Source organism: Hypoxylon trugodes, assembly GCF_022578975.1.
Source record: "Hypoxylon trugodes strain CBS 135444 unplaced genomic scaffold F4822scaffold_5, whole genome shotgun sequence".
NCBI lineage: Eukaryota > Fungi > Ascomycota > Sordariomycetes > Xylariales > Hypoxylaceae > Hypoxylon > Hypoxylon trugodes.
The window spans coordinates 3021377-3042599 of NW_026250020.1; the positions used below are offsets into that span (position 1 = coordinate 3021377).

A 21223-nucleotide genomic window follows, 5' to 3' on the forward strand; every position below is an offset into this window, starting at 1 on the left:
AATGAAGATGTTGATATTTCCAGGAAACACTTTACTATTTGTTAATACTCTTTCACAATGCCGACGGGAAGTTGTCTATGCGGCGAGGTCCAGATCGCGTATGAGGGCGAACCTGCGTTTAGGGTGAGTTATCCTATCCACAGATCCCCATTACGACGAATATTCTTGCTAAGAGATAAAGGCGATATGTTACTGCCATGATGACCGTAAGATGGCCAATATGCAAGTGTTCCAGGTACTCAAGAGCGGTTTCTCCGTGACCAAGGGCGAGCCGAAGGTCTTCACCAAAGTATCGGATCACGGAAACGTACGTCCTCCTTACCTCAAGTCTACGTATCCATATCCTAACCTCTGTAACCGAAGTGCTAATGCCGGCGATTATGTAGGAGATCTCAAATCATTTTTGCGGAACTTGCGGCACGACGCTCTACCGCACTGGTGGCGCGGCAGTTAACGATGATAAAATCGGCATCCGCGCTGGTGTGCTGGATGATCAGAGTATCCTGGACAGGCCTCCTGCTATTGAGGTTTATGTTGAGAGGAGACCGCCTTGGGTGAAGCAGGTTGAGGGGGCAATACAGTTGAATGGGAAATATGAGGTCATTTCTCAATAGAATAAGTAGTGATATTTACCAAAAACCCTAACGGGATATGTTAAGACTCCTGGTGATAATATGGTTGAGTCATCTTTACTTCCAAAGCCGGATTCTCTAACTGCCGGAGTAGAGATATAGTAACGTAATATTCGAAGAGCTCGAAAGAGAAGCGTCCGCCAACAAGTTAGCGGGTAGCCGATCAATCCTCCTCCCTACCGATGCCTTGTTCATGAAATAATGAAACATGAAACCCATGGCGTATTTCGTAAAGCCCAGCGAAATATCATATCGTCGTAAAAAGTCACACACTTCCTTCCCTCATACCCACATTCTACCATACATACCTCGCCCAGCCCCCCACCCCCTCATCTTCTCCTAAGCCCAATCTCCAACTCCAACGGTTTCCTTAAGAACCCCTCTCTAGTACGCATCCCCTGCTGCCTTAAAAAGACATCATACCTCCTCGCCCAAGTCGCCGCAATCATCTTCATCTCCATCTCAGCCACATTCCTTCCCACACAAGCGCGTGGTCCGGTGCTAAACGGTATAAACGCATTTTTCTGCCTCGCTGTTAATCCACCTTGACCTTCGTCTTCAAGCCATCGTTCAGGGCGGAATTCGTCGGCATCCCGGCCCCAAATCTCGCGCGAGTGGTGCATGGTATATGTGGGTACGCTGAGTACGGTGCCCGGTGGAAAGTAGTACCCCCGGATCCATACACCGTCGGAGTTAGGCGGTATGATACGCGGGAGTCCGATGCCGGAGGTGCTGTGAATGCGCAAAGTCTCGTTGACTACGGCTTGGAGGTACGGCAGGTTACGTATTGTTTCGTACTCCGGCACTTTAACGTTTTCGTTATCCGGGATGGCGGTGTCGAGTTCTTGCTGCAATTTTTGTAACACACCGGGTGTGCGCGTGACGTGGTATAACAACGCGCAGGAGGAATTGGATGTAGTGTCAGAGCCAGCGATAAGTTGGGTTAGAGCTTCGGCGGTTAGTTCTTCGAAGTCGAGGGGTTCACCTTTGTCGTCGCGGCCTTCTTGTAGTCGGGTTAGGAGGTCCTTCCGGTTTACATCTGGTGGGTTCTCGAGACGCTCCTTGACGCGCGCGATGGCGATTCCGGCTAGGTTCTGTACGGCGGCGAGACCCTTGCTGTAGAATGGATCGGGGAGATATTTTGCGTATGGCTTGAGTGATGGGTAACATCCGAGAGTAGCCGAGACCTCGCCCCGACGATTGAGGATCTCGACGGCGGGAGCGTAGATAGGTGGAGCGTCGACGGCCATACGCACTTCGGCGATATCAGCCCCGGCTTTTAGCATACCGAATGGTGCGCCGAAGGCTAGGTCCCCGATCGTGTCAAAGGCGACGTAATTGAACCATTTCAGACAGTCGATATGCGCGGCCTTATCTTCTCCAGTTGATTGTGCGACTAATCCGTCCCACCTCTTGACGAATACCTCGAGGTTTTGGTGGATATAAGGCTCGAATTGGAGCACGGCCTTCGGAGCAAAGGTGCTAGAGATCAACTTCCTCTTCCGAGTATGTTCATCTCGGTCCCTAGTATTGAAGAGACCCCGTCTGATCGACACGAAAGCATCATAAAAATCTGATTTTAGAAACCCATTGCCATGGCCGTAGATGATTTGAATGGCTTCATCGTCGGCGACGCTAATATGGTTCGGTTGGATCCGCACAATAGGGCCCAACTTCTTGTGGGCCTCGTCTACGGCAAGATATCGTTTTCCTCGCCTACATACATAAAGTAGCCAGAAATTGGTGAACTGTGCTGGGAAGGGAGCTGGGATATTTCCGAGGTGACCGTAGGTCGTGAAATATGGATAAACGAAGTAAGCTGCGATGACAATAAATCCGGCGACCACTGCCCAAGTTAATGGGATACGGTCGAGTATTGCCATCTTGGCAGTAAGTATGATGTTACCCGTGCCGAATCGAATAGGTGAGTCTAATGCTGATGATATGTTTATTAGGTGACGTAAAAGATTGTCTGTCCGAATACACCGCTGAAGCCGCTCTTCATCTCGTCGTTACACACCGCAAGTAGGGGAGGCCCCGACGGCCTATATACATCAGGTTTTATGATATATCAACTTAAGTAGGGTGAGATTGATGCACGTTATGCGGAGATCTTACAATGGAGCCCCTCCAGCTGGCACATCGGTAGTGAGAGGTGGTAAAGAAAGGTTCCCTCCGAAGAGGAACGTCTAATAACAACGAATAATCTTGAAGCGACAAACTAGAAAAGGGAATGTAAGATGACATAAACTCGAGGAGTTTATGCCTTCACCTCCATCGCGGGAGAGCACTCCGGCATTTGTAAGGCCACTAGGAGTGTTACATAGAGGGGATTGGATATCTACACCAAACGGACAGGGGTTTTATCGAACCAATATCCTTGGATTACTCACCTCTACCCGCATCGATCGACTCACTAAAGGTTTGTGACCGTTCCAATCCGGTATACTTATGAAGTGAATAGAAGTCGTACCCCTGGTTTATGTCGTTCTTAGTCTCATGGTGTTCCTAATAATCCCAGCACTCAATGTTCAAACACATTGCATTTTGAATATATCCAGGTCGATAGTTTCAAAATGAATTGATTTTCTTCTCGATACGAAAGATTCTTGTGCTTGTTCACGAGGGACGGCGCATCAAAGTTGTGCTTGTTTTACTAAGAATTTAGCATTTGCGTTCACCGCAGGTGAAGACGAAAACTCTTATGAGCCTGCAGAACCCCGCATTCGAATCGAAGTCGCCCCTCCATAAATACTTATATAATTCGATGAATATACTTATTTTAGTAAACGATAATATTGGCCAAAAGCATAAGTGGATCGGGCTCATATATCGCGATGCCAACGTAGGATCTTTTCTACATCGTCTAACTTAGAAGCTAATAGAATTAGCTATAAACAGCTAGCTATGCCGTAGAGGAACTTCCGAAGCAATCTAACGCTTTCATCCCGAGGCGTTTCCTCAATTGACGGGATAATCTCTCCCGACCCGATTCTTGGCTATTGTGGACGATTCCGGGCCTCGGTTATTAGCATTGGGGCAATTTCGAACGCGCTACGTTATTGGCGACAAGGACATACGGAAAGTCATTACGGTTCACGACATCAAGCGTAGGTAGTGTTCTGTAAAATATGGTAATTGTAGTCTAATTGATCCATAGAAATGAGTAAGAGGGAAAAAAAAAGCTCGACTCGAACTATATCATATTTTAGCTACTCGAACTACGCCGTAAAATCTCTAATCACGCCCAACGATGCTCCCATATCATTACTTAGGTATTTATAGCTGTCCAGCTGTGTTGAAGTCTTTGAAGGCCTCGATCACACGAGCCTTCATCGTCTTCTCGCCCTCTCGTACCCACACGCGGGGGTCGTACTTCTTCTTGTTGGGCTTGTGGGGTCCCTCTGGGTTGCCCACCTGGGTTCTTAAGTAGTCAATGTTGTTTAGGATGTAGTCTCTGTGGCCAATCAAGTATGCCCACTGGAGATCTGTGTCGAGGTTGACCTTGACGACACCGTGAGAGATAGCCTCTAGGAATTCCGCCTTGCTGGAGCCGGAACCACCGTGGAAGACGAAGAAAACAGGCTTGGTCTGGCCGTCACCTAGCTTCTTAGCGACGTGGGCCTGGTGCTTGCCGAGTAATTCGGGGTGTAACTTCACGTTACCGGGTTGGTATACACCGTGGACATTTCCGAAACCAGCGGCGATGCTAAAGAGGTTTGAGATGGGACTAAGAGCTTCGTAGATGGCAAGGATATCCTCGGGTTGTGTGTATAGAGAGTTGTTGTCGACGTCCTCATTGTTAACACCATCTTCCTCACCACCAGTCAAACCAACCTCCATTTCTAGCCATAGGTTTAAGGGTTGAGATCGCTTAAGGTACTTGGCTGTTGTCTCGATGTTGTACTTGACGTCTTCCTCTGATAAGTCGATCATGTGGCTACTGAACAGAGGGGTGCCGTGCTCCTTGAAGAAGGCCTCATCAGCATCAATCATGCCATCTAACCACGGTAGTAGCTTCTTGGCGCAGTGATCACTGTGCATGATGACGGGAACACCGTAGATAGGAGAAATAGCGCGGACGAAGTGAGCAGCAGCGACGGCACCAGTCACGGAAGCTTCTTGGTTGGAGTTGGGGATGGATTTTCCGGCGAAGAAAGCAGCACCTCCATTGGAAACTTGAAGGATGATGGGGGATTTCGAGTCCTTGGCCGCTTCAAGAACAGCAACGACGGTAGAAGAAGAGGTCACATTGACAGCGGGGATAGCGAACTCGTGCTCTTTGGCATATTGAAGAACCTATATAGATGCGTACATGTTAGACTCTTTTCTCTCTCTTCCTAATAGATTATACGTGGATAGCAAGAATAGCTAGCTGATGGGGTTAGCTTACCTTCAATACATCCTGGCCGTAGATGACACCAGGCTTGAGGTTCAGCTTCTCCATTAAACCCATTGTGAATGTAGCTATAGATTGTAATTGAGAGAGTAGGTAATGTTTGTTTGGTATGGGAAAAGAAGTAGGTTACGTTAGGACGCTACTAGGGAATATGAGTGTTGGAGGTGTTAATGATAAAGATGTAGTGTTTGATTTGAAATTGATGCGAAGTCTGAGGGAATTAAAACAGTAACGACGAAAAGCGTAAAAGTCTAAGAAGAGGGGAGACCCTGGTTCTTTGGAGGGGTTGTTGGGTAAGATTTGATCCACGGTGACGCAGAGCGCCCGAGAATTTTATTTTTTTATTATGGAGGTGCTGTAAGTACATGTAGCGACCCGGATTGTTTCGTAAGAGTGAATTGTATGCACCAAGTATGCAGTAGTATGCATCCCGCCATCTTTGACTTCGGGCCAAAACTTCCTATTTCTTTAGCCACCTACGTCTCCTCCCCTGTATCCCTGTGCTTACCTAGGTAGGTACCTGAGATTTGACTTTACTCTAATGGTGCATCTGCCGTTCCGAATACTTTACTTTACTTTCAATTGTTACGGAGCAATGGACGGATATCTTGAGCTTCTTTAAAGCTACCTAGGTGAAATGCCGGCGAATTTGACGTTTTACCCCTCCATACGTCAGTTTTCTATCGGGAACCTATGGTGGGGTAACCCGACGAATCATCGATACAATTCTACCATTTAACTCCAGTAATTCAATCCAATCCCTTATTTTATATCTTTAATGTCGAGTCAATGCATTTTCGAAACTCATGCACAGCTGCATCAACATGAATTGGTCTAGTGGTAATGATAATGGATCTTTTTCAAAGTGAAGTCAATTACGGAGTATCTTTCGTCATCAGCTGCAGATGGTCCCATACAAACCAAAAAAAGTGCCCCGCCACGTCCCTCACTCAGCATATGCAAGTCGACTTGGACCCCTTATCTTATCAGAAGAATATACCTAGGTACTCAATAGGACCGATGTGACATTGAACCATAACTTCTATTTTTATTTTTATTTTTATTTTATTTGATCATCTCTTTTCTTCGACATTGCCTTTGCTACCAATTAGCTATAATATAAACTGTATTCCCTGCGTATAGGTGAATGAGTCTGAAATGAAATTCGATACCAAGACCAAGCGCTATTATCAACTCGAGTAGCATCATACTAATTATTAGCTCGAGGCTTTTTCTAGTCAATTTCTTGACATTGAGACAATTGGGAGACTTCCTAAGATGGTAAGTAGATGCCATTGTCGAGACTCTGTGTGTAGGAATTGAGGTAAATTATGTGATAAGAATCCATGTCTAATACATGATCCGGTATGCATGCATATTGTCGTGTTACCATCCTCTGAGATATATCAAGAAATACCTAGGTATCCTGACCCAGCAGCACAAAATATCTCGTCATCAGCCCTATATATCCAATCAGAATAATAGTATTTCTAGTCGCTTATCTCGTCCGAATTCGGATTAGGGCCGATACTACTCGTTCGCCCCGTTTTCGCCTGACTAGAAATGGCCTAACCAATGGATGAACCTAGCAGTACAGTATATATCCACCATCTTCAATCAGCACCGTGAAAAACATAGTATATAGGCTAAGAAAAAGACCAATTATCATCAACCAACAAAGGCGCAGTGGCGGAGTGGTCTAACGCGCAAGACTAGAATGCATTCTGCGATCTTGTTCCTTCGGGAGCGTCTGTTCGAATCAGGCCTGCGTCGTCTTCAGTTTTTGTTGTTTCAGCAATTTATTCCTTTTGTACTTCTTTTTTCTTTTTTTCTTCTTTCTCCCTTACTTTCTCCTCTTTTTGATATTTCTTACGACACCACGTACCACCGAAGTAACAGCAATTTCACTTCATCACTAGAAATCCAATCCTAACTAGCCCACAAAACTGCTGATGGGTGGTTCTTAATCAGACCATCGAACATATTACATCGGCGGTGACAGAGTACTCCGATGTCAAACGGTCTATTATATACTTAGTACAGCACGCTCCTAATTGAGTCTTAAGGGAAGGAGCTCTACAGTTTCAATGTACGGAACGGAGTAAGCGCGGGTTTTGGCCGGTATACTGCGTCGAGTGGGGCCGCCCAACGCCGGTATTATCGCGGACGCCGCATTATGCTAAGTGACTCACAAGAGATGCTAAATCGGGACTTTTCAGGCGATGGTTTTACAGTGAGATAAGGTAATATCCTTATGATGAAGTCAAATAAGGAATCGCGATTCGATATCCGCCTCGTTTTTATGAATCAGTCAAGAACCAATTCACTTACTTTAGATCTAAGGCTGAGTTGGGCCAGAAAATATATAAGCGATGAAGATTCGATCAACGTTCAGTATTCTCTCTTCGCCACTATCCACAAGAAAACCACCTAAGAACACATATTAACCATACTCTTCATCCGCCCACAATGAATTCACGACTTAACCGCCCTAGCGAGAACAACCGGGCGGACCTCGAGTACATTCAACTTCTCCACAGGGCGCGGCCTACCCTTACTGCGGATCAGATTGTTCGCCAGCTACGAGCTCACAGCGGTCGAGAACCTTCCAGTATGCTGGTTCGAGCGATTCATCAACACGTCGACCCATACAAAGCAGCCCGCGAGAATCATGAATGGAGGAGAGGCGATAGACCTAGACCTAAGATATGAGAGCTAGATCTTTCGATACCACTACAACACGACCTCCCGAGTTTCTATTAGATAGGCGTCATCGGTGACTTTAGACTACTTTTCGTATATCAGTAGAACGCATCATTGAGAGTCGAGCTTATGAATCACGATATTATGTACCTAATGCTCCCCGTACTTGAGGCTTAAGCTTATCATTGGAGTCTTCTTTAGATGTAGTTATCCTTCTGATCTGCGGTATGTGAATCTAATCACCTTGTCGGTCGGCATTGTAAGAATGTGGGGTGCCAGAGCCACTTTCAATGAGTAACATGTCGAGTGGATGATAGCGGTTGCCTTTTCAATTGCCTCTTGCTCATAGTATTGGAAAATAAATGTCGTCCTTAGTCGTCAAGTCATCTCCCTTCAACAACCTAGGCGCTGACTCAAAGAAAGGGATTATGAGCAATAGTTAGAGAAGAGCATATGCCGAAACAATATCTAGCTGGCACATCCCTAAGTAAATAAATTACAGGGTAGTAAGGGAGAATTTAGCACCTAGAAGAGCAAATACGGTCCCTAAGCCCACTACAGCTCGCCGCGACAGGCCATTGAAACAATCCCTGCAGCCCTAAACAGCTCCCCTCTAATTTTCGCTAGGATCGCTGTAGTAATTAGAACTTGGGCACTAACTAATCCACCATTAAACTGGAATCTTAATATCAAATAACACGAGCCAAATTGCCTCACAATGTAAGTCCTATTACCAAAATCTAGCCTGTTGAGTCTTAAATTGGTTCAAAGAAGCATTGGCTGACGTATGCTTAGACTGGCTTGGATGATAAGTGTTGGTTAGTAGAAGCTATTCACCACCTAACCCTTGCATTCCCAAGGACAAAAGAGACCTATATCAGGATACGTAATGTGAATGAACGCAGGGAACTTTTGTTTGCCGCTATTCAAAAGTGCTTAACACAGCCTGCCGATCTGGTGTAAGGGTAGTTTTTCTAAGGTGCGGTTGGGAATTATACTGTTTTGCGCGGGATCCGGGTTGTTCGGACGGCCTCCTCGGGGCCCGCAATACGAAGCACAAGAACTACTTATGAGCCGCGCGAAAACTCACTGCTTAGTAGAATATGTCACTTTCACTGTCACGGCATTAGAGCCAAAATAGCAGACGAACTATAGCATTACGCGAATACTAATCTAAACACAGCCTTCTCACCTCATTTGCCGTCATTACAATCGTCCAAACATCCTTACTCCACAATGTCGAACAAAACTGCGGATGTGATCGTGGTGGGAGCAGGCCTTAGTGGACTTCAAACAGCTGTGAGAATCCAGGCAGCTGGGTTCTCCTGCCTAGTCCTAGAGGCTAACGATCGCGTGGGCGGCAAAACGCTTAGCATCAAGTCAAGCTCCAAACCTGCTGGTGCGAATGACATCGGGGCAGCATGGGTAAACGACACCAACCAATCCGAAATATGGAAGCTTTTCGAGAAGTACAACCTCGGGGCCGAAATTCAGAGGACCTTCGGTACTAGTTTTCGACAAGCTCCGGATGGCAGCACAGTAGCTCATCCATATGATGATGAGTCATCGGTAAGTAAATGAACCATCTGAGAGGCACTGTCTCCGTAAGCGAATGGCTACTGATGTTGAACTATGTCTAAAGGGACAAGGGGGCTATATAGACGAAGAACTATTGCGGGTGTATATGGCTGTCCACGAAGCCGTAGAAGCATCGGATCTCGAGCATCCCGAAGCTAGTCCGCAGGCCCAGAAGCTAGACAGCATAACACTTGCTGAGTTCTGTCAGGAAGTCGGACCTAACATCGGGGCCGTCGCAGCCTCGGCAGTCACAGCTGCTCGTGAGTAATATCCCAAGTTCTTGCTCCTCTTCACCCACAAAGGTTTCTCGAAGGAATAGCTTCTGACTAGCGTCATTGCAGTGCTGGGGGTAGAGGCTGACGAGGTCAGCGCTCTATTCATTATTAACTACATCAAGAGTGGGCGCGGTTTGAAGGTTATAACGTCAGACAAGAAGGACGGAGGCCAGTATATCCGGGCCAGACGAGGTACGAAAGGAATCGAGCTATATGGAAACTCCAAAGGCTGACATCAGATGCTCTATACCATAGGCATGCAAACTATATCAAAAGGGCTCGCGGGTGAATTGGCTCAAGACTCACTCCACCTAAACACTGTAGTCAGATCTGTTCACCAAAAGGACGACCAATCTTACGAGGTAGAGACCACAGCTGGCACTGCATTCACGGCCAAGCATATCATCATTTCCGTCCCGACTAGCTTGTACGGCTCGATTGAATTCACCCCACCACTTCCAGAGAAGAAGCGAAAGCTGGGCGAAAGTACCACCCTCGGATACTACAGTAAAGTAGTATTAGTCTTCGACAAGCCATGGTGGCACGCAACTGATTTATCAGGTGTAATGACATCTTATAAGGGACCGATCTCTTTCACGCGCGACACCAGCGCCCCCGAGGACGACCAGTGGTCTATAAGCTGTTTTGTGGTGGGTGAAATGGGACGTGTTTGGAACAAGTTATCGGAAGCGGAGCGTCGGGAGGCGATACTCGAACAATTCAATTCGGTCTTCTCTACCGCTGTGACCGTTCCCCAGCCCATTGCCATTCACGAACAGAGATGGTCAGAACAGCCGTATTTCCTTGGCGCACCCTCTCCTATCATGGCACCGGGTGTACTTACGTCGCTCGGGTCCTACGTGCTGCGGGAACCTGTGGGGAATATTCATTTCGTTGGTACGGAGACATCTATCGTTTGGAAGGGCTATATGGACGGTGCGATTCGTTCGGGTCAGAGAGGTGCGGATGAGGTAATCGCGCGTTTACGTGATATCTGAAAAATTCACGTTAGGATCGACAGGAACGGTACGGATTAGGAGTGTTACTTACATGTAAACATATTGATTCTTGGGGCTTTCCTCTGATGTTTCATCCCGGATTTCTTGCAAGGCCAGCTTCTGAAAAATAAATGTAGCAGGTCAATGAGTCAATACCCACCAGCCCAGCTAAAAAGTGATACGTCACTTTTGACACTCACGTAAACGGGACTTTAGTCCGCTTCCTCGTTTGACACGTTGAACAACTCAAACAGACCAACTACCTAATAAAGGCCATGGACAATGCAAACGGTTGGTCTTCTAATCTAACGTGTTGGGTGTAAATGGATGGCAAGGCAGATTTGTGCGAACCACAGGCCGCCGACTGTTGTGCAACCCAAGGTGCCTCAGGCCCTCCATAACGAATCCCGCCGACCATAAAAGTCGGCCATCGCAAGCGCTTAAATAAAGTCTGCCCGGTGTATTCTTTACCTCCCAGTCTTTATTTTCCGATATTTCATCTTTTATTTTATCAGAGGCGAAAAAACGTACTACAGTCTTGCATCTTAAAGTTCATCAAAAACAACGTCAAGATGAATTTCGATCTTATCGCCGAGCGTGCCAATCAAGCCGCCCAATGGGTAGCTGAGAACCCTAGAAATACAGCGGCGTACGCCACTGCTGGCACCCTCCTTTTAGTGCCAGCGGTGGTCGCCGCTCCGGCCCTGGCAGCAGCCGGCTTTGGTGCTTCCGGGCCTGTAGCGGGTACGTTTCTTAAATTTCGCAGTTTTTCGTGTATTAATAACTCGAGGGCATTTTGCTAACACAAATATAATTCCCACAGCTTCGTTAGCAGCATCAACCCAGGCCGGAATAGGCAATGTTGCCGCAGGAAGCGTATTCGCCACACTGCAGAGCGCTGGCATGGGTGGATACGGTCTCGCCGTCGTCAACGGCGTCATTCAAGGAGGAGGCGCGGCCACCGCAATCGGCGCTGCCTTAAAATCGAGATTTAGTAAGACGAACGAATCCTCCAAATCCAGCTCATTTGATGAGCTAGAGTGTTCGCTAAATGACGTTTTCAAAAGTCACGATGATTCGCGGGGCAGTGTAGAGAATGGGATGTGCATGGCTGAGTTTAGAGGGATTGCAGAACAGTGGTGGGGTAGTATTCCTCTTGACAAGCTTAAGGAACTAAGCGAATCTCTACCGACTGAGGCAATCAACAAGGCGAAGGGCTGGTCCAATGGATATTAGGTGAACTGCATAAATCATTTACTAGGGCGCTCTAGAGATCTTTAACGACAGAATCGTATTGGCTATATGGTTGAGAATGAAACTACCGGTATACTAAGATTGGGACATGGGATTCTAGGTGAATAACGAAATTGACAACGGTGCGTCGCCTCATCTAGTTACCATTTGACTCGCAGAACATCAATCCTTGACCCATTCATGTAATATCAAGCCGCCTCAAGCTTCACGAAGCACTGCTTAGGACTCCGAAGCAATTGTTCAGTGACTTGGAAACTGTTGAGCTCAGGCGGTATTGGAAGGAGTTTGAAACTCATCACAACCAAGGTAATCATGATGCGTAGTTCCATCATGGCCAATCGTCGCCCTACCCAAAAGTCAGCAATTTTCTATAACTATTCAATATCCCCAATAATCCCAAGGGAACTTACCAAAACAACCTCTATTGCCACCCCCGAAAGCGATCTGAAGTAGTGCATTAGCGTCGAAAACCTCATTCCCGTCTTCGTCAGTCTTGAACCATCGCTCAGGAGCGAACTTGTCCAAGTCCTGACCGCTAGGCTTCTGTGTCCAGTCGACACCACCACTCTTCTCAAGCGCAGCACGGCTTGTCGCACTGCGTTTCTCCTCAGGCACAGGTGCGGGGCGCCACTTAAGCGTCGTGAGACAAAGCATCTCAGTCCCGGCAGGAATCTTATGTCCGAATACCTCTGTGTCAGTTTTCGCGACGCGCACAATGCGGCCTACCGTGCCAGCACATCGGAGCGTCTCTTCGATGGTCGCGCTTAGGTACGGGATATCCTTGGTGAGGAGTTCTGAAACATCGGGCAGTGAGTCGCCAGGGAAGGCGGATCGCAAGGCGTCCCGGAGTTTGGTTTGCGCTTCTTGGTTGTTGGTCATGTACTTTACGAACCATTGCACTGCAAGGTAGAGTTAGCCCCGCAACGAGAAAAAATAGGCAACACCTATCAACGTACAAGTTATACTGGTTGTATCATGACCCTATCGTGACGTTAACTGATATTCTCCAAATTTTATGTGGCGCAATTCAGCTTACAGCATAAATGAAGAGGAGTAGTTCATCTCTCATTCCCACGTCCTTAGTTGGGTCCGGAATAGGCCTTCCAGCCTTTTGAGCAGCTACCATGTTACGCCTCAGAACAAGATCCATAGCGCATGTATCATGTTCTTCACCATCGTCATTACCATCGCCAGACTTATCCAATATCTTCTGGAAACGGGCCGTCGCGTCTAGCAGTATACGATCGATCTCCTTGTCTTTAGCCTCTGTGTACTTGCGATATGCCGGGTTTCTCTGCAATTTCCACCGGGTCAGAGCCGGCCAAGAGGAACCTCGCCAAGTATTCGCAAGGTGGTTGATATACTGGACAGTATTATGCATATCAAGGCCCTTGGTTTCGACTTTTTCTCCAGTCTCTAGCATTTGTATCTGAGCTTTGACCACTTCCAAGCGCTCGCCGAAAGTCGCAGTCCAGATAGCGTCGAGGGCCGCGAAGGAGAAGTCACTGCTGACATTAACTGGAAGGCCATTCGAATGCGCACATCTGACTTCCCAGAGCTTTATCAAGTCTCCGGCTGCGGCGTAGATATTTTTCGCTACGACGCGTCGGAGGAAGTCTGGGTGCATAGCATCTTGCCACTATGGTGAAGGGTTAGCAGCTAGTCTTTAGATATGGTTCACAGATGGGTCCTAAAAGCATTGGCTGGAAGAGAGCAAAATGTGTCCAATATCGCGTACCGTCTTCCGCTGGGCCTTCCATTCTGGCGTTGACAGCTGTGCAATAGTCGAATGCGGGATAAAGGTCTGCCAAATACCAGCTCTCGTGCTCTTGTCAAATTCCTTCGACCTCCTTACCGCAATGTCGGACACTTCTCTCGGATCATCGATCATAACATACGGCTTCGTGAACGGGGCTGTAAAGACCATGTGGATTGGTGATCCATATTGGAGAGAGCGGCGGCCGATAGGTATTGACCATTCGGTCAATTCCTTGTATGTACTCACGATACTTGGGAGGTCTCCGGTAATCTTCTTGGCTGCTTCTTTATCATAGGGAATGCCGGGTAGGGGTCGAGGGTAGATTAACCTTCGAATTAAGGTCCATAGAAGGACGGCGGTCACTACGCCGCCAAAGAGAATAGGGGATTCCATATGTATGATACAAAGTCGGGACTTCGTAGTGGATAAATAAGAGTTGGGTAAGGTGAAGAGGCACCGCGAGGCGGAAGGTGTATTTATACTAAGCGTTAGTAGATATCCAGGTATATAGGCAAACTCGGAACAGCTGTTGGGGAGTAACTTGGTGGCTTAGAAATACTATGAATATCATACGGGACCACATTCATGCACGTATGTCGTATGCTTCGTGGGGTATATAGCTCTATGCACATAGAGTTACATTGAAGCCCGCTTCACCCGACCAATGTAGCTATTTCATATCTAACTACATTGAGATACATGAATATCGCAGAGTGCCTTCAGACGTATCCCGATCCGGCCTCAGGGGAATATTAGGGATATCGCAAGCTCATTCGAACCACCAATTCATCTCGACATCCCTCAAGTAATAATGTACCCCTTTGATGTGGGATGTTGCAGTAACCTCCGTCCTTAGAAGTTGGATCGGAAATTCTACTAAGGCATGAGACCTCAATACTTTTCTCATGCAATCATCCCACTGACAAAAGGATAACTAAATATTTCAAATCAGAAAATAGACGAATTTCTCATCAGTAACCAGCTTTAGTTGATACATTATTGGCATTACTTCACTGGATTAGGAAGAAGTTGGATGTTGCATCGGATTAGGGGAAGGCACAACTGGACGCCGGTCGCCTCGCGTCTCGCTACGCGAGCGGCCCACCATCCGAAGCCGAGACCAGTCCCACTATAATTGCCCCGATTGCCCCTGAATTAGGGGCGACGACCCGGGACATTTAGGTATTCTCCGGACCATGTGGAACTCACTTCACAACCCTATTGATTCCTATGACATGTCATAAACCAACTCATCATTTGATGTTGGGATGGTTTGAAACAGCAAGCGGTTATAGAAAGCTTGATAAAGTGACGATGGAATTGAAGCCTGACAATATTTTCTACGCACGAAGCTTCTATAGCATACTATCCGCTGTAGACACGGGGCGCAAGACGCCGATGTTCACTATAATTGCAGTGGGCTGCAGCGCTCTACTCACAGCTAAACCTCCCGAGGTCATGATTCGAAGCACAGTCATCCACTAACACTATATCGAGAATTGCGTTACGTTATAGGTACCACTAGCCCTGGAAGGCCTAACCTCGGTCCTATCCATTCATTCAGCTGTTGTAACTATAAGGAGGCACGCGCTAAATATCGCTATACTTTTAGTGGTATTCTACGTTCAATTCACGGGTATGCTATTCCATCACAAGGAAAAGCCCAATTCTTACCTCCTTATGATAACCTAACATGGAAAATAAATATCAAGGGGATTACCATGCACAAATTCTATGTGTACACCTAGGTACGCGCCCGGGTCGCGTTTTCGCTTTTTGATCGCGATCCGAACTATGTATCGGAATATCTTCCTAATGAAATAGACTCACGTATAAGTTACGAGCTGTGCTAGATGTAGATTGAAAATAAATCCCTAATTTTAATACATCTATTTCCTAAACTATCACTAATGAAATAGCTATCGAATTGGCGCCGTTTATTATGTTCCCTTCGCCGTTATCATCCATTGCATTACTGATTTCTTCGATCCATTGAATGTTGTTACTTTCTCCTTTTCCGTTTTCAACTACTCCAAAATTTCCTTTCTCAGCTCCCTCGGCCATCCTCCGCGTCCTCTAGATACGAAGGGGTCAAGCGCGATAGGTTTGAAGAGCCATGATGATTATCAACTAAACTAATAGCTGACATACTCTCTTGTCTCACAAGAAGAAGCCGACTCGGTTTCATCTGGGTTCGGCTTAATCAAACGCGCGAGCTCTTTCCACGCTTCTTTCAACAGTTCTTTCATTCGTTTTTTCCGATCTCCTACCCCGCAGTGATGAATTGCGCGCACGTATTTCCTACATTCGATAAACGAGGATCTCGTTTGTAGATTAAACCCCTTGACGGGTCCAAAATAATAATGGACCCTACCGTCCTCGCCGAGCGTTCTCTACGTTACAAAAACTTCCGCAGTCATATGTGAAACTGTGAGACCGAAGACAACGAACTCCTTCTCTTGCGGGAATGCAAAATGCAATGCTGCAAAGGTAGTAGCGCAGCTGCCGATGTATTGTCTTTGAGCTCCGTTTATGCTCCGACCATCGAATTTCGCTTCCATTATTAAACAAGGATAACAGATTTGAATTGGCTCCGATATTTCGCAGTAGGGCTGATATATCTCCGTTGGAAGATCTTGCTAGTTCTTCGGTATGTATTGGTCGTTGTCGAGAAATTCATCTGTTTCGTATCCAAAGTATAAGTCCGGTTGAGGGACAACGAGTAGGTCAGGGTGTTGAAAGTGATTAAGAAACACTCGTCCGAACTTCTGATCAGCTGCTAAACACATAGCAGCATCGCATGCTTCACATTCGTTGCTGTCCAAGGCAAGGGCGGAGTATACAATGTTTTCAATAGTTTTCTTGGACCCGTTACGTATGGACCGGAGCATGCTCTCGTAGTATAGGAATTTCTTTGCCGTTTGGTCGTCTTCTTCAATGTACCATTTAGGATGGGAATGTCGGCGACGAGTCTGGTTCCCACTATCAACGAGGTCAAGCGTTTTTAGAATATCTTTAACAAAAGTTGGAGCGCGAGCCAGACATTCTGTTTGTCCAAGTTCTTCAATGCCATTAGCCTCAAGGACTCTCCTATAAGTTATGGGGTCAACTTTTTCCATTTCGGGATCGGAGTCACTCTCGCTACGGTGAATATGTCGTCGGTTATTCTCTAAGCGTAGTTCCTCGGTTCGATAGAATTCGCGTATTAATCGTTTTTGGTCGAGGACAAGTTCCGTATTATCGGGAGGAAACCTAACTTGGTCGAATATGAAGCGTTCAAGTTGTGTAGGTTCGAGTTCGATGAATTGCTGCATTGTTTATCTTGGCTGCTTTATTACATGTTAACTTCATAATCAGACAGATAAGATAATACATCGATAAGTTAAATTAACTTACATTTTGCTGCGCTTCTGGTAATGTTTCGGGTTCGGGTTGATGGGGATGAGAGTTCCTTTTTCTACTGGATGCTGAACTGCTACGACGTCGTTTCTTAGCTGACTTCTCGTTTTCGTACGCGGGCGGTATATATCTAACGTCCTCAGCGACGTTAGGGTTCATAGTAGAGGTGCAAGAAGCCATGTGTGAAGGTGAAGGAGAGGACAACCCTTGACGATGTTGCTGACGGCAGTCCGTAATATGCGTGCTACGATCGGTGGAAATCAGGTAGTAGTGAAATAGAATAGTGAATTTGTAGTTGTGGATATTCGAAAGATTATATAAGGGTGTCTTAATGTGATTGATCATATATAGGATTTTTATATGGGATTATGAGGCGCACGGTGACTGGTATATGACCCCATCAATTGGTTCAATTAACGAATCACCAATAAATCTTAACAATGCTTTTATTATATACAATTGTATATTTAATAAAACGGATAGAAAAAAGAAGTTTCAAAGGGTATAGAGGCTTGTATGACATCTAGGTGCTACTCGTAGGGACATAGATCCCCTTAAATGCTGGACCGATTCTAGTATAAAATCACATCTCCTTTATTTAATCTCTTTATTTACAAAGTACTAGTGCAGGGCCTGTAACTTTATATAACATAAAGAATACATAGCAAGGAGGCTTGTAATGTGAAATTTCAACCTTTGTTTCGAAGTTCGGGAAGCCTTCAAATTATCAGTACCTAGGTATCAGATAGGTATCTTAGGATCTCTTTTAGATACATGTAGGTTGGCGCTTAATGATGTTCTAGGCAAAAGTCAGATAGATTAGTGAAGAAGCGTACGCTTTTCGTGATGGCGGGGTAGAGGGTAGAGTTCAATTTAGTGTTCATATGCAGGTACAACGCCCTAAAGCAACCTATGGGTTCGGGGTGGGGTAGCCTGAAACCTAGGTACCTAGGTAGGTATTTGTCTTGTTAACATAGAATAATACTATGATCGATTATGCCTACCTACATCTTTTACACTCGCTTTCTCGGTGGCCTTAATATCATGCTCGGCTATTTCGATACAAAGAAGTTCTAGTCCCACATTATGGCTACCCTCGCTTACGCTTTCGGGGTTCCTACCGAGAAGTCAATAGCCCCATGGGGATGACCAGGTATAGAATCTTGGCGTTACCCCAAATTCGTTGCTAGATCGTAGACTTCATTTCTATAATGAAGCTAGTCCCTGCCAACGATGCTGCTATGCTGCTATTTTCTTCTTTGCGGGGAACCTTTAACATGGGTTCGACGTTCTCTTGAAATGAACGTATCGGCTAGAAGCGATCGGGGCATGAGTTCGGTTACATTTGCCCCGGTCTTCGTCTTGGCTAAATAGTCGATATCCCAATAAATTGGATCATGATGTCTCTTAGATTACTATTCGTGTTTGTTCAAGTCACCGTTGAGCTCCATCTCGTGGTTAGCTATGGCTTTCTTATTGATTGGCCTTGTGTTACTGTCAGATCTGGCCCTTGGAAAGATCGACAGGTAGGTACGCATACTCATAATTGAAAATGGAATCCTAACTTAGCCAAAAAGGCAGAGTATCGTTTCCAAGTACAATGTCAAGAGGGAAAGGTTAATTGACAACGAAACCACCCCCTTGCAAGTCGGCAATGGTAACTTCGCCTTCAATGTCGACAATACGGGGATGCAGGTAATGATATCCTAGTGTATCGAGTTAAGGAAAGTTCACTAACAATATCTCAAGACTTTCCTACCATTCAATACACTGTCGAGTTGGGCCTGGCATAATGATACTTTACCTGTCAATGGGTATGTCAGTCGTGTAACCTACCTGTATAAACTCAATGACTAACCCAGATCTAGTGAAAGCCTCAGCGATTATCATGGGGTAGCTATGATAACTCACGGCAGAAATGTCTCATATGATATTCCCGACCCGGAGCTCCCGGAAATCTCACAATGGCTCATATCGAATCCCAATCGTATCAACTTGGGTCGCATCGGCCTAAGATACCAAGGTGCCACTTTGTCGGCTTTCCAAATTACCAACGAGGTCCAGGAGCTCGATCTATGGAATGGAGTCATAACATCGACTTTTGAAATCGCCGGAGAGAGTGTTACCGTCGTGACTCAAAGCGATTTTGAATCGGATGCCGTAGCGTTCCGTGTTGAATCCGAGCTACTAGCTTCAGGTGATCTAGAGGTTGAGTTGGACTTCCCTTACCCGCCAATCCATACTACGAAGTACAAGTATGAAGTATTCGCAGGAGTCTATGACTTCCCGCTCAATCACACCACTTCGATTGTCAAGAATTGCCGAGTGGACGAGGCGCATATCTACCATGAACTGCAAGAGACGAAATATTTCGTGAATCTGAGGTGGCCCGTTGATAACGTCCTTGGTCTGTCCAGAGTCGAGCCGGCAAATTCAACTGCCATAACAGCCCACCGATATACCCTGTCGGCTGCATCCAAGTCGCGTCACAGACCTAATACCATAGACTTCACGGCACATTTCTCCCCTGATAAACGAACGGCGGAATTCCCTTCGTCTATCCGACAGCGCAACTCCAAGGGATGGAACCAATACTGGAATGAGGGTGGTTTCGTCGACCTCACATCTTCGTCAAACTCGAAAGCCGATGAGTTGCAGCGTCGTATCATTTTGTCGATGTACCACGTCCGAGTCAATAGCGCGGCTAAGGGACAATCGCCCCAAGAAAGTGGACTCATGAATAATGGGTGGTATGGTAAGTGTCTCCGGTTTCTATAGCGCTGCATCGCTGGTGGTACTAATAACCCGTAGGTAAATTCCATATGGAAATGGTTGTTGTATGTGACTCCTTGAGTTCCCTCCAATTTAAATGGAAGTATTGCTGACAATGGACCCTATAGTGGCATAATGCCCATTGGAGTACTTGGGGTCGACAGAAGTACTTCGACAATATCTTCCCCGAGCTTTACGAGACCTTTCTACCCTCATCCCTGGCAAGAGCAAAGTCAATGGGATGGGAAGGCGCAAGGTAATTATGTTGAATCCCGTGTTAGAAGATTCATGCGATACTAACGGGATAATTGTTAGGTGGCCGAAGATGACTGAGACTATCACCGGAGTCAGCTCGCCAGGAGGCATTAATGGGCTTCTCTTATGGCAACAGGTACGTGAAACATTCGGATACCGACGGATGATACTAACACGGTCATTCCCCAATAGCCCCACCTGATGTACTTGGCAGAGCTAGCATATCAAGCTTCGCCCACTCGAGGGACTCTGAAAAAATGGGATACGGTTCTGAGCGCGTCGGCGGATTATATGGCATCTTATGCTTGGAAGAATGAGAGTTCGGGCCATTATGATCTCGGTCCGCCTAGCTACGGCGTGACAGAAAATACGCCTCCAGCAGAAACGTTGAACTTGGCCTATGAAGTGAGTTGGCGCATTTACTAAATCCGATGGTGCCGCACGGCTAAGATTGATTTTCTAGATCGCATACTGGAGGTACGGCTTAGACGTTGCTCGGGAATGGAAAAGACGATTAGGCCAATCCGTACCCGAAAAATGGACAACCGTCGCTGAGAATCTCGCCCCACCACCTCAAGTAGACGGGCTCTACACCGTTTACGAGGGGTTGAACAGCTCGTGGTGGGAAAACTCGAAGCTCAATGGCGATCCTCGTAGTCTTATCATGCTGCAAGGAATTCTCCCTGATACACCTGCTGTCGATCCCGATGTCGCGCTCAAGACTGCGGATAAGATTTGGGAAGTCTGGACAGACGATAAAATCCGTGGTTGGGGAAGACCCGTGCTAGCTATTAACTCCGCGAGGATTGGAAACCCCGAGCGTGCTATCTATCATTTGACGGCATATGACTATTGGTCGTTTGATGATGCGGGTTTTGCTGTGCGAGGAGGTGATGGTGAGTTGCATTGGCTGAGGAAAGAAACGAAGAAACTCATGATTAACTAACTGTCGGATAGGAGATACCCCGCCCCCTTTTATACCGGGAAATGCAGGTTTCCTCTACGCCGGTGAGTAACGTTCCACAAAATTGGTTTCGGATCAGTATCAGTCTAACATTCTTCTAGTTGCGTACATGGTCGCTGGTTGGAATGGATCGAAAGTTGATGCTCCTGGTTTCCCTAAAGACGGGACGTGGACTATAAAGCATGAAGGTTTATTAAAGGCACTCTAAACTTACCTATGAATAATGAAACCAAAA

At 46.4% G+C, this 21223-nt stretch overlaps 8 protein-coding genes and 1 non-coding gene across 9 annotated transcripts; 5 read left to right on the forward strand and 4 right to left on the reverse strand.

Moving 5' to 3' along the window:
* Window positions 1-57: 57 nt before the first annotated feature.
* Window positions 58-614, forward strand: F4822DRAFT_429697 (Mss4-like protein; the record flags this gene model as incomplete). Its single annotated transcript, XM_051461148.1, has 3 exons — window positions 58-123; window positions 182-307; window positions 387-614. The coding sequence occupies 3 exons, from the start codon at window positions 58-60 to the stop codon at window positions 612-614; spliced, it is 420 nt and encodes a 139-aa protein (XP_051314859.1).
* F4822DRAFT_268886 (cytochrome P450) lies at window positions 507-2668 on the reverse strand. Its single transcript, XM_051454672.1, has one exon. The coding sequence runs from the start codon at window positions 2513-2515 to the stop codon at window positions 962-964; it is 1554 nt and encodes a 517-aa protein (XP_051314860.1). The 5' UTR covers window positions 2516-2668; the 3' UTR covers window positions 507-961.
* Window positions 2669-3746: 1078 nt separating this feature from the next.
* F4822DRAFT_404905 (uncharacterized protein) lies at window positions 3747-5417 on the reverse strand. Its single transcript, XM_051458252.1, has 2 exons — window positions 5026-5417; window positions 3747-4931 (listed from the first exon to the last, which is right to left on the reverse strand). Exons 1-2 carry the CDS (start codon window positions 5086-5088, stop codon window positions 3912-3914), a joined length of 1083 nt encoding a protein of 360 aa, XP_051314861.1. The 5' UTR covers window positions 5089-5417; the 3' UTR covers window positions 3747-3911.
* Window positions 5418-6711: 1294 nt separating this feature from the next.
* F4822DRAFT_t68 lies at window positions 6712-6804 on the forward strand. The gene has a single exon. It is a non-coding gene; the product is annotated as a tRNA-Ser (tRNA).
* A 1502-nt stretch (window positions 6805-8306) lies between these two features.
* Window positions 8307-10846, forward strand: F4822DRAFT_404909 (putative amine oxidase). Its single transcript, XM_051458253.1, has 6 exons — window positions 8307-8454; window positions 8530-9303; window positions 9377-9572; window positions 9654-9779; window positions 9843-10581; window positions 10638-10846. The coding sequence occupies exons 2-6, from the start codon at window positions 8971-8973 to the stop codon at window positions 10714-10716; spliced, it is 1473 nt and encodes a 490-aa protein (XP_051314862.1). The 5' UTR covers window positions 8307-8454; window positions 8530-8970; the 3' UTR covers window positions 10717-10846.
* A 25-nt stretch (window positions 10847-10871) lies between these two features.
* F4822DRAFT_268934 (uncharacterized protein) lies at window positions 10872-12019 on the forward strand. The gene is made up of 2 exons (XM_051454673.1): window positions 10872-11329; window positions 11409-12019. The coding sequence occupies exons 1-2, from the start codon at window positions 11158-11160 to the stop codon at window positions 11819-11821; spliced, it is 585 nt and encodes a 194-aa protein (XP_051314863.1). The 5' UTR covers window positions 10872-11157; the 3' UTR covers window positions 11822-12019.
* F4822DRAFT_268942 (cytochrome P450) lies at window positions 11925-14212 on the reverse strand. Its single transcript, XM_051454674.1, has 5 exons — window positions 13578-14212; window positions 12876-13478; window positions 12796-12820; window positions 12250-12738; window positions 11925-12185 (listed from the first exon to the last, which is right to left on the reverse strand). The coding sequence occupies exons 1-5, from the start codon at window positions 13989-13991 to the stop codon at window positions 12028-12030; spliced, it is 1689 nt and encodes a 562-aa protein (XP_051314864.1). The 5' UTR covers window positions 13992-14212; the 3' UTR covers window positions 11925-12027.
* A 1737-nt stretch (window positions 14213-15949) lies between these two features.
* F4822DRAFT_269004 (uncharacterized protein) lies at window positions 15950-17287 on the reverse strand. Its single transcript, XM_051454675.1, has 2 exons — window positions 16995-17287; window positions 15950-16927 (listed from the first exon to the last, which is right to left on the reverse strand). The coding sequence occupies exon 2, from the start codon at window positions 16910-16912 to the stop codon at window positions 16238-16240; it is 675 nt and encodes a 224-aa protein (XP_051314865.1). The 5' UTR covers window positions 16913-16927; window positions 16995-17287; the 3' UTR covers window positions 15950-16237.
* A 1174-nt stretch (window positions 17288-18461) lies between these two features.
* On the forward strand, window positions 18462-21196 carry F4822DRAFT_437463 (Six-hairpin glycosidase-like protein; the record flags this gene model as incomplete). Its single annotated transcript, XM_051462416.1, has 11 exons — window positions 18462-18523; window positions 18575-18692; window positions 18747-18811; window positions 18866-19752; window positions 19809-19834; window positions 19898-20025; window positions 20085-20160; window positions 20217-20429; window positions 20488-20920; window positions 20982-21032; window positions 21090-21196. 11 exons carry the CDS (start codon window positions 18462-18464, stop codon window positions 21194-21196), a joined length of 2166 nt encoding a protein of 721 aa, XP_051314866.1.
* Window positions 21197-21223: the final 27 nt, after the last annotated feature.

What these genes read in the sequence shown, in the direction of transcription:
- F4822DRAFT_268886 (XM_051454672.1), bottom strand. Translation starts at nt 2,515, where the DNA reads ATGGCAATACTCGACCGTATCCCATTAACTTGGGCAGTGGTCGCCGGA.
- F4822DRAFT_404905 (XM_051458252.1), bottom strand. Translation starts at nt 5,088, where the DNA reads ATGGGTTTAATGGAGAAGCTGAACCTCAAGCCTGGTGTCATCTACGGC. An exon ending in ACGGCCAGGATGTATTGAAG is followed by an intron (nt 4,932 to 5,025) that starts GTAAGCTAACCC and finishes GCATCTATATAG; the next exon opens with GTTCTTCAATATGCCAAAGA.
- F4822DRAFT_404909 (XM_051458253.1), top strand. Translation starts at nt 8,971, where the DNA reads ATGTCGAACAAAACTGCGGATGTGATCGTGGTGGGAGCAGGCCTTAGT. An exon ending in CTCGGCAGTCACAGCTGCTC is followed by an intron (nt 9,573 to 9,653) that starts GTGAGTAATATC and finishes GCGTCATTGCAG; the next exon opens with TGCTGGGGGTAGAGGCTGAC. An exon ending in ATCGCGCGTTTACGTGATAT is followed by an intron (nt 10,582 to 10,637) that starts CTGAAAAATTCA and finishes AGTGTTACTTAC; the next exon opens with ATGTAAACATATTGATTCTT.
- F4822DRAFT_268934 (XM_051454673.1), top strand. Translation starts at nt 11,158, where the DNA reads ATGAATTTCGATCTTATCGCCGAGCGTGCCAATCAAGCCGCCCAATGG. An exon ending in TGCTTCCGGGCCTGTAGCGG is followed by an intron (nt 11,330 to 11,408) that starts GTACGTTTCTTA and finishes TAATTCCCACAG; the next exon opens with CTTCGTTAGCAGCATCAACC.
- F4822DRAFT_268942 (XM_051454674.1), bottom strand. Translation starts at nt 13,991, where the DNA reads ATGGAATCCCCTATTCTCTTTGGCGGCGTAGTGACCGCCGTCCTTCTA. An exon ending in GGAAGGCCCAGCGGAAGACG is followed by an intron (nt 13,479 to 13,577) that starts GTACGCGATATT and finishes CCTTCACCATAG; the next exon opens with TGGCAAGATGCTATGCACCC. An exon ending in TACTCCTCTTCATTTATGCT is followed by an intron (nt 12,821 to 12,875) that starts GTAAGCTGAATT and finishes ACGTCACGATAG; the next exon opens with GGTCATGATACAACCAGTAT.
- F4822DRAFT_269004 (XM_051454675.1), bottom strand. Translation starts at nt 16,912, where the DNA reads ATGCAGCAATTCATCGAACTCGAACCTACACAACTTGAACGCTTCATA.